This window comes from Penaeus monodon, chromosome 38 (assembly GCF_015228065.2).
Source record: "Penaeus monodon isolate SGIC_2016 chromosome 38, NSTDA_Pmon_1, whole genome shotgun sequence".
Classification (NCBI taxonomy): domain Eukaryota; kingdom Metazoa; phylum Arthropoda; class Malacostraca; order Decapoda; family Penaeidae; genus Penaeus; species Penaeus monodon.
In genome coordinates this window covers 18604713-18615890 of record NC_051423.1, presented here as the reverse complement: position 1 = coordinate 18615890, position 11178 = coordinate 18604713, and the positions used below count along the sequence as shown (strand labels likewise).

The 11178-nt window shown below is 33.3% G+C and overlaps 1 protein-coding gene across 1 annotated transcript; it reads right to left on the bottom strand.

Moving 5' to 3' along the window:
• Positions 1-9178: 9178 nt before the first annotated feature.
• Positions 9179-10344, bottom strand: LOC119596729. Its single transcript, XM_037946057.1, has 3 exons — positions 10106-10344; positions 9411-10024; positions 9179-9327 (listed from the first exon to the last, which is right to left on the bottom strand). The coding sequence occupies exons 1-3, from the start codon at positions 10342-10344 to the stop codon at positions 9179-9181; spliced, it is 1002 nt and encodes a 333-aa protein (XP_037801985.1).
• Between the last annotated feature and the right edge of the window lie 834 nt (positions 10345-11178).

Here is an 11178-nt window from a genome sequence, read left to right as displayed (position 1 = left end):
ACCCCAGGTGTACATATATAGTATCAAAGGAATAACACTGAGAAGCAACTTTTTTTTTTTTTTTTTTTTTTTTTTTTTACTTATAAATGTCAGAATTTCGACTCTCCAGTCTCCTCCTCTTTCTCTCTTCATATAATCTTTCATATAACTTTCAAGTCGGTTATCACGATCATCATCGTTACTGTAACTGTTATTGTCACGTCGTCCTTCTATTTTTTACTTATTTTCGAAAGTTAGGAATACGACCACGTACTCATCCAGAAAAAACCTGTTCAATGAATGGAAAATCCTAACTGATTTTTCTACATAAGAAAATTCTTGATATTGTCCATGCACAATGCAGAAGTGAAGGTGGATGACTATGCACTTCATATCAGACAAGTTATTATTTTTTACCTTAAGATGATTGCATATATTGTTAGTGAATAATAAAACAGAACGGTGAGCTAGTGTTTATGTTTCCACACTCATTTTATTTTATTTACGTCATTTAAGATTGTTGTCACAATAAAAAAAACATGATTAATAAATTGATACATATAGTTTATTGCAAGCAATTCTGATCTGAACATAAATATACCAGTCTACTAAAGACATAACGTACATCTTTCATTACAAAAATGTATTAATAAGAAAAAGATGTATTATCATTTCCTGATATTTTCTTACAAAACAGATATCACATTGGTCGAATATCAGGTGGTGAATTTCACATTTTCTATCCTCAACCAAGTAAATTGTTAAAGACTTAAATAAAAACATAGTCAAGAGATCAAACTTTACACGGACGCATTTTTTGACATCTTCGATCTACACTTCAGAAGTTAAGGTGAATGAGTGTGCAGTTCATATCGTTTATTTTTTGTTTTTGTTTTTTCGAGAACTGGATAAAACTTAATAATTGTTGGAAGATCTTAAAATATGGCTAATTATAATGTTACTATGATTAATTGTATTTTTCACGTCTTTCAAAGATTTTACCACACTTCAATAATTCATTATATTTGTTGAAACGTGACCATATTATTAAAACACGTCTACTAAAGACAAGACGTTCTTGTTTCATTACAAAAGTGTGTTAATGATAATCACTTTTTTATAACACTATTTTATTCAATATGGTTATACAATACATATAAATAAATATGTAATCAGATAAACTTTCAAGTAAAAAAAAATGAATTATTTCAGCTATATATCTAATAACTAAGAACTTCAATGATATAATTTTCATTACAGTTTATTTGTTATTCTTGCCACTTGTTAGGATCTCAGGTGTATATCAACTATCATAAGAATAACACTGAGTATTAACAATTATTTGGTACTTATAAATGTTAGAATCTAGACTCTCCAGTCTCCTCTTTCTCTCTTCTAATAAGCAATCTTTTAGATAGAAAAGAGGCAGAACACATTCAGACGATAGTCGCTTAATTCTAATATTTCTTATTGCCATTATCGTAAATACAGGTGTTAGTATTTTTACGTTTAAATTATAGTTATTATATTTTATTGTTTAACCTAGATTAACTTTCATATCAGTTATCATCGTTACTGTTACTGTTATTGTCACTTCTACGATGCAAAAGTCAACGTAATTGACTATGCATTTCATATTAGACAAATTACTTTTTTCACCTTAAGTCTGGATGCTTTCATAAATTGTTTATGAATAATAAGACAGAAAAATGAGCTGGTATTTATCTATTCATGTTTATTTTCTACGACAATTTGACTTTTTTTTTTTAAATATGACGATCAATGAACAACACAGTATATTAAGTTGTGACCCGAATATTAATCCACCAATCTACTGAGGACATAACATACATACGTCTTTCGTTATAAAAATTAATTAAAAACAAAAAGATGTACATTGTTTCCTAACTGTTACAAAACATATATTATATGGGTATATTGGTCAAATATCAGGTGTGGAAGAATGTCACATTATCAATCATCAACCCAAGCAAATTGTTAGACTTAACACCCGCATCGCCAAGAAATCAAACTTTAAACGGAAGCATTGCCATCCAATGTTGCCAATTCAGTTCTTTTCGTATTAATTCTAGTTATCTATTGTTTACTTATTTGTTATTATTATCATTATCATTTTATCCAATTCCCGTCCTCTGGAACGCGAAGCAAATAGTTAATATGCTAAGTCTGATATACTTTGTAACGATTTCTTAGAGATATACATTAGTTCCTTGTCATTTTTGAGAATGATAATTTTGATTAGTGATAAGATTACTTTCATGACAAAAGTTTTACTGGTAAATTAACAAAAGCCACCTTGAGTACCCCTTAAAGTGATATACGAGAAAGATGTGGGAACATTCAATTATGGTATTTGCATTATAAATACCAGAGGACGAAGGGTTATCAGGAAGAACGATTATAAAAAGAACAGAAAACAATTGCTATTGAAGATTTTCGATAACAGAACATTTCAAATATATATATGAATTAAGGATCTATATGCATTTGAAAGGATATGGTAAGGGTTAAGATGAAAGTGAAATAGATCCTATTGTATGCATTGATTGTCATTTCAAAATTCCAGATTAGGGAACTAGAGTAGATTTCTGTTAAGAATAATCTTAAGTAGTCGTTATATGTGCTCCTTAATTTTGCTGTTTTCTTAGGTTGATTACATCTGTGAATCAGGTTAATTTATTAGTTACGCAGTTCAGTGAAGATAAAAATTACGATAATAGAGATCATTGTGCACTTGCCTGTTCTAGAATTTGCAACATCAATAGTGTTATCACAAGATTATGAAAAATATGTATTACTCTTTTTATTAGCATTACTGATATTCCATTATTATAGATTTCAACAGTGTTCTATTCATCATTCGTTAGTACAAGTATTTGCAAGATTTTTTTATCATCATTAACATGACACTTTTTTAATCGTTCTGTCGCTCCTACCATCTCCTCTTCTAGCTTTTTGTTATATCTATATGGAACTGAAATTCAAAACGGGTTTCAGTCTTCGCCTCATAGGTTTATTTTTTCACATATCACCTACACATTCAGGCTACACAAATATGATTTTGCCATTTACATATGCATACATGAATTTACGAACACTGATGGGTCCCTCTCTCTCTCACTTTCCCTTCCGCTCTTCTTATAACCAGAAAAAAACACACACACAAACACTCAAACGAGATAGTATGCATAATCTTATTTCCTTTAATTGTTAACCTCATCACAGGTACAACTGTTATTAATCCTTCAATTTGTTCCATTTATTATTGTTTCCATGAGCTTAACATTGACATCAGTTCTTGCCACGCTCATTGTCGTTATTGTTATTGTTATTGCAAACTTGTTCTTTTCACATTCATCATTACCTCCATCTTGTATCTTTGCCTTTACCTTTATTTTTTATCATTACGTACTTTCGATAACTAATTTATATATATACATATATATATATATATATATATATATATATATATATATATATATATATATATATATATATATATATGTATATACATACATTATTTATATATATATATATATATATATATATATATATATATATATATATATATATATATATTATATATATATATATTGGTGTGTGTGTGTGTGTGTGTGTGTGTGTGTGTGTGTGTGTGTGTGTGTGTGTGTGTGTGTGTGTGTGTGTGTGTGTGTGTGTTCCTGTTTTCTGGAGTTTAGCTCTTCTTCTGTTCCTATGAAACTAATCATTTATCTGATTCGATTTGATAATGCTACTTAAGTTAGTAACAAAGTACACCACTTCGAACGCGAAACATGTAATGATATGCTATTCTTCTACTGACACGTTTCTTAACGTTTAGACATTAAAGGATGTTTAGATTTCAAACCAAACCTTGGTTTAAGTAAAAAAAGAAAAAGAAAATAACAGCGAATAATAGGAACAGACCTAAGGTCCAATCAGTGAGTTGCAATGAAAATAAAAAGGCCTTTACTTCTTGGCTTTACTTCTTTACTTCTTTTTTACCCAGCTTCTCTCTCAAATATTCTCTTCTTTCATTTCGGCGTATCACTGAAATTAGATACGGTTATAGGTACAGATGAATGCAGACGTGATCTGTCTCATATTATTATTCATTATTATTATTTTTTAACATTTCATATACACGTTCACAAAATACACTTTTCTTTGGATCAGAAAAAATGCACACACGTCGATTGAGTATGTTTACTTCTAATATTTCATATTATTATCGTTATCATAGGTACTACCATTATTATGATTAAGTTCGCTCTGTTTGTTATTGTTATTTTTGTTTCCATCATTAATTTTGATCAGTTGTTATCACGACTATTATCGTTATTGTTCTTGCAATTGTATACATCATGGTCCTTTCACATTTATCATTCACTCGGTCTTTCATCTTCACTTCGCCCTTTTCTGATCCTCACATATTTTCGAAAGTAAAGAGGGATTTGGCTACCTATTCACGCAGACAGGGTACACTCAACGAATGGAAAATCCTAATTGATTTTCTATACTTTTTTTTTAACGTCGATCTACATTTCGGAACTTAAGGTGGATGACTATATGCATTTATCAGACAAATTATGTTCTTGTTCTTTCTTTTCTTGAAAACTCGATTATTAAATTTCAATCGTTGTAAATGAATAACAAAATTTAAAAATGACCTAAAATTAATAATCATATTTACTTTGAATATTATACGTTTTTCATATTTCCAAAAATTAAAAAAGAATTCAACATCTTATTTCTATATCATCCCCCAGTAGTATTAATAAACGTGTACTGAGGATATCTACGTACTTCTTTCATTATAAAAGGATATACTGTATAAAGTTCACTTCAAATATATCATTTTCATACATCTATTTATCTTATTCACTAGTATATCTTTACTCTTTATTCTTACCTTTTCTTTTGATTCGAGGAACAAAAGATATAATATTGAACATTTTTTACTTCTTGATTTCAGAATCTATACAGGCTAGCATATTCGATTTTTTTTTTCATCGACAGTAAATAATACTACATGGACTCACTTTGGATAATGCTGGTTCATTTGGTCTTATATATTGCAGTTTTACAAAACAGATAGTGTGGCTTATTTACAGAATATCAGCCATAACATTTCCTCTCCTCAACCAAGTAAATTAAAAATATAAAGATCCCCCAAAATGGAAGCAGCATCTAATATTGCCATTTCATTCTTTTGCTATTAATTCTAGTTTCTATTTCATAGATTCAAATAAAATTTCCTGTTTTTTCCTTCCAGTACATCATTATCATTCCCCTCTTCACTCCATTCTTCTCCCATCTTTTCGATAGTTGATAAAGTTATGACTACGGGCTCACGCAGATACGACCCACATAACCATTTGGAAAAAATCTTAATTGATTTTCCTCGATCTACACTTCAGAAGTAAAGATGCGGAACTGTAACTCATATCAAATCATGATTTTTTCGATAACCGGATAAGATTCAATCACTGTTGAATTTTTTCAATATCAATAAATTAGCAAATCTTTACAATAAAGTACATAATTGAATTTCTCGCGTCATTCAAAGATCGTATCTCACCGTTTCAAATAAAAATTATTTAAAGAACTTGCGAAGAGTTAGTTGAAAAGGAACCCTAATGTTAATACAACAGTCTACTGAAGACAAAACGTACTTGTTTCATTACAAAAGTGTGCTAATGATAATCAAAATATGTCAACATCTTATTCATTATGGCTATACAATACATATGAATTAATGTGTAAACATATAAACTTTCAAGTGAAAATAATTGAATTATATCAACTATATATTTAATAACAACTAAGAACTTCAAAGATGTCATTTTCATTACAAATAATGTTTGTTATTCTTGCCAGTTATGGGTGTAATATATATATATATATATATATTATATATTATATATATATATATATATAATATATATATATATATATATATATATAGTATTAGACGAGCACTAACCATTTTTTGTGCTTATAAATGTCAGAATCTTGACTTTCCAGTCTCCTCCTTTTTCTCTCTTCATATAATCTTTCATATAACTTTCAAATCAGTTATCACGATCATCATCGTTACTGTTACTGTTAATGTCACGTCGTCCTTCTCTTTTTCACATATTCTCAAAAATTGGGGATACTCAAGCGGACAATACTATTCAACAAATGAAAATCGTACTCCAGGATCCTAATCAAAGTTAAACGGAAGCACTGCTGTCCAATGTTGCCACATCATTATTATTATCATTATCATTATTATTATTACTATTATAGTTATCCTTATTATTCTTATGTGATCATATTTTTGCGTTTACTCATTTTGTCACTTAAGCCAAAGTACCACCGCTGTTATTCTGCTAAAAGTATTATTTAAATCATTATCGTTGAATTTTACCTAAAGTTTTCATTTTAAGAAATCTTTATTTAACGCCTGATCTTACTATTTTTTTGTTGCTTTTGTCTGTTCCTCTGTTAACATGTTATTTATTTTATTATTATCATTATTATTATTATTATTATTATTATTATTATTATTATTATTATTATTATTATTATTATTATTATCAACATCACTATTATTATTATTATTATTATTATTATCATTATTATTATTATTATTATTATATTACTGTTGTTGCTTTCTCATTATTGTTATTATTGTTGTTGTTTCTCATTATTCTTATTATCTTTATTATTATTATCATTATTAATATTATTGTTATTATTATTATCATTACTGTTATTATTATTATTATTATTATTATTATTATTATTATTATTATTATTATTATTATTATTATTATTATTATTATTAGCATTGGCATTAGCATTAGCATTAGCATTAGTATTAGTATTATTTGCATTAGTATTAGTATTGTTGAGAGGGAGAGAGAGAACGGCCGAGATAGATTAAGAGAGAGGCAGAGAACAACAGAAATAGAGTAAGAGAAAGATTGGGAACAGAAATGGGTAGAGCGAGGAAGGTTGGTTAGACTATTGCCGATTTGTTATTATCGGTAACATTATCGTAATAATCATATTATTACTACGGGTGCATATGATACGATACCGTCTGAAAGCTACGCTGGGCATCAATTTGGGGTAGATGGGCAGTATTCCCCCCGCCCCCCGTCTCTGTTTGCCCCCCTCTAGGTTTGGCTTGCCCCCTCCCCCCCCCCAGGGCCACAATTTTATATTATTTTGTAAACTAAATTACCCCTATATAGGTCTGTCTACGACTTAAAAATGCCTCTAGAATATATTTTGTTCGCTTCGTTCCCCTACTTACTTATGTTCTAGTTTTGCCGATTATGATAACTGTAAATACAATAAAAAGATAACTGATACCTTTTCATTTCCTCGTTTTTTGGAGGAAACAAATGACAGCATTTACCAAAAGGACATACAAATATTTTACGGTTGGGTTTAGATAAGATTTTATCATATATATGTAAATATACAGCAGAAAAAAAATACAAAATAAAACAGCAATACTGGCACTACAAGGAGGCATAGCGATAATTCATAATCGTAACGATTGTAAAGGTAGTGTGACTAAACAATCGTTTGTAAACTTAAGTAGCTGTTGTTTGCTGGTTACTGCAAATTGAAAAATATAAAATTACGCTTATTCATGTTAAGGCAAACAAAAGGGAAATCCAAAATCTCAGCACAGTTCTACGTTTCTCAACACAATAATGATAGACACAAGCAAAATAATAATGACTGTAGCGTCGTCGTCTGGTCGTGTGTGCCCGACGCGCTATTAATATAATAGTCTACGTTCAAACTGGAAGGTAGCTCTGGCCGCTCGTTTTCAACTCGTATTTCATTGTAAATATAATTATTTGCTTTGGTTTGTAAATATAATTATTTGCTTTGGTTTGTAAATATAATTATTTGCTTTTGGTTATCTTTATATTTTAAAAGTTTGACTGGCTGGACTGCAGCATAGGATTATGATACTTTATTACCCGTTATTGATTTATTAAATAATAATTTACAAATATATATTTCACTTGTGCCACAAGAAAATGAATACTCTTTAGCTGTTCTTTCCTACTTGCGCCAACACCACCACAAATACGGAGAAAAATACTTATCTAATGGTTATTTTCATAAAATCCGGGGGGGGGGGGGGTCAACGGGAGCGTATGTCCAGCCAGTCGTGAGCGTGAGCGTGACCTCTCGCGCCCTTGAAAATCAGTACCAGGGGGCACGACCTAGAACGGCTCTGATTGGCTGGAGCTACACGCCCGTTAACCTGATTGGCCTATACGTAATTCGGGGGTACATCTTTAAGAAATAAAATTTGAATGGAATAGAATACTAAAAATAAATTCAGTAAAATGTGGCAATAAAAAGCACCTTACAAAACATATAGGAAAATAGTTAAAACATAATAGAGAAAAATAATAAAAACTGTATACAAGAAAATAAAATAGTGTATGCTTAAAATAAAAGAAAATGTAATGTAATTGTTCACAGAGAACGGAAGTTGGCCATTTTAGGGGGTATTCGTATACATCCAGACAAGTAGACATGTACGTATATGTAAAGATTAATATCCAGGTGGACCTCAGGGTACACTACAGCATTCCTCCCAGGGGCGGGAGTCGCGAAGTTGGGCGAAGCGACAAGACATCTGTGGCATACATCACTGTCTGAGGATAGTCTGAATCGGGTTTGAAAGTACTGTGCCATTACATAGTTCTGTGGGAGAAATCAACAGATAGTATACATTCGCATATTTTGAAGTTGGGTGAAACAAGCAGAAAGAACTGCCGAAACTTTAACTTGTGCAAACTGAGTGATTTACAGGTTGATTTCCAAGTTAAAAGGATAAATCGAAAAAACAAGATTAAAACGAGTTAAGTGGTTAAAACAACGAGAGCGATATAAGACATATGAAAAAAAACGAGAGATAAAATGTTCATATAATAGACATTAAATAGAACCATTCATATAAAAACCCTGTAAGAATTTCTGAGTGCACCCACTTTCACGACCGTGAATTTTAACATTCATAAACAATTACTCATGCACTCACACTTCCACACAGCAGGAGCAATACTAATGATTATCAATACCACGTTCTGAGTAGGTGCCAGGATATTCGTCTCCATCACTGTCCCCATCCTCACGGTCTGTAAGCATTTCACTCGATTCTGTGCAGCGTCGAAATCAAGTTCATAGGTGGATACGGTAACTGGTCACTCTCCTCTACAAAGTCTATTTCTGACGCAGGAACAAATGGCCTGAGCTGATTTGCATGGACCCGCATAGTACGATGCGGTTGCTGCAACTCTAATATATCATAGACAACAGGACTAACCTTCTTTAGAACCCGAAATGGCCCCTTCCACCGGCTATCTAGGCTCTTGTGCTACCTTCTACCATGCGTAAAACTAAAGATCCTTCACTTAAATGTAGAGGTTTCGTCTTTCTATTATAATACCTCTTGTTGGCTTCGCGAGTTTCTAGGGTCGCCTTTATTGCTATACGGCGAGCCTCAGCAAGTCCCTTCATCATCAACCCCTCATCAGCAGTCTGCAGATTTGTCAGACCGCGACGAAAAAGTGCCATTCTCCCGGTCAGTAGGTACAAAGGCTGATCCCTGGTAGACCGATGGATGGCAGTGTTGAGGGCAAAGCGTACAGCTGGCAGGTGGGTAGGCCACTGTGAAGGAGACCGTTGTACCAGGGTTGCAAGAGCGTCTTTCACTACCCTGTTGCTCCTTTCAACTACACCATTAGATTGTGGGTGGTATGCAACAGAAAAGGAATGTTCACCTCTAACTCCTTTAAGAGTGACGCCACTCAACAGAAGAAAACTCCAAGCCATTATCTGTGTGGAGTTGGGCTGGAGGACCAACAAGGTAATGAAGTGGTCAACAAAAGCTTTCAAAACTCTGCTCCCAGACTTATCCCTGAGGGGGACCAACTGGAGATAGCGTGTATGATGGTCAATAATGGATAAGACGTATCGAAATCCTTGTGCAGAACTGCGAAGGTCCATTAAATCTGCAGAGGACCATTTCCAAGGGAGCTTGAGGTGGTGGATGTCCTTGCATAGGTGCTCTAACTACTGGAGACTTGCGCCGTTGACAACGTTTTCACATCCTGCAACATATGTTCGTGCTAAGTGAAGCATGTTCGGGAAGAACCAGTTATTACGTAAATTCTGATAAGTGCGCAGAGCTCCTGGATGGGCTGCCATTGGAGGTTGGTGAGCCATGTGTAATGCCTGGTTACATAAATGTTGTGCACATAAATCTGTTTGACACACGATCGGGAAAATGGCGAAGGTGGTATAATACTCCATCGTGTGTTTCAAAGTTGCTCATAGCTGCGGGTGGACGAATAGTAGGCAGTGACTGACGTCTCTCGAGCCAGGCTATCAGATCTGCACAGACAGGATCCTGTAGCTGTTCTTCTCTCATCTGATGAGAGGCTAAAGATGTAAGTTGGGCATCTGACGTGGTGGTTGTTCTTGCAGCTGCTGATCCTGCACTGATGGGGGCATTTCCAGTTGTGGAGCATCAGAATTTGGCTCAGGCTCAGCATCAGAGCTTTCTACAGGCCAAGCATAATCAGGAGATCGGGTAGGCTCTCCTGGGGTCTGATAGAAGGTCAGGACATAATTACTTGCTCCTTGCTTATAATGTAGTGTAAATCATAGTCAGATAACTCGTGTGCAAATCTACTTAGCCTCGTACTCTTGGTCTTTCTTGAAAAGACTATGTTAGTGGACTATGGTCCGTCCAGACAGTGAAGCATCTACCATATATGTAGGGATCAAAGATTCTAATGCCTCTACAACTGCAAGGGCCTCCAAATCATAATGGGATAACGAGATTCGGCATCCTTTAGTATCCTTGACCAATATGCAACAGCATGTGGTGACCCATCTTCATCCCTCTGGAGGAGAACGACACCAAGAGCCTGACCACTAGCATCAGTGTGGACCTCGAATGCTCTGTCAAATCTGGAAGACGCAGGACAGTGCTGTAACCAAGGCCTTCTTCAGTGTGTCAAAGGCCTGTTGAGCTGCATCTCCCCATTCAAATCTCACATTCTTCTTGGTGATCTGAGTCAGTGGTTTAGCAATAGTGGCAAAGTGTGGAATGTGCCGCCTAAAAAATCCACAAGCACCAAG

Coding starts and splice junctions, on each gene's coding strand:
- LOC119596729 (XM_037946057.1), bottom strand. CDS start 10,344: ATGGAGTATTATACCACCTTCGCCATTTTCCCGATCGTGTGTCAAACA. Junction 10,025..10,105: donor AACGGCGCAAGTCTCCAGTA/GTTAGAGCACCT, acceptor GGACCTTCGCAG/TTCTGCACAAGGATTTCGAT. Junction 9,328..9,410: donor AGTTTTACGCATGGTAGAAG/GTAGCACAAGAG, acceptor ATGATATATTAG/AGTTGCAGCAACCGCATCGT.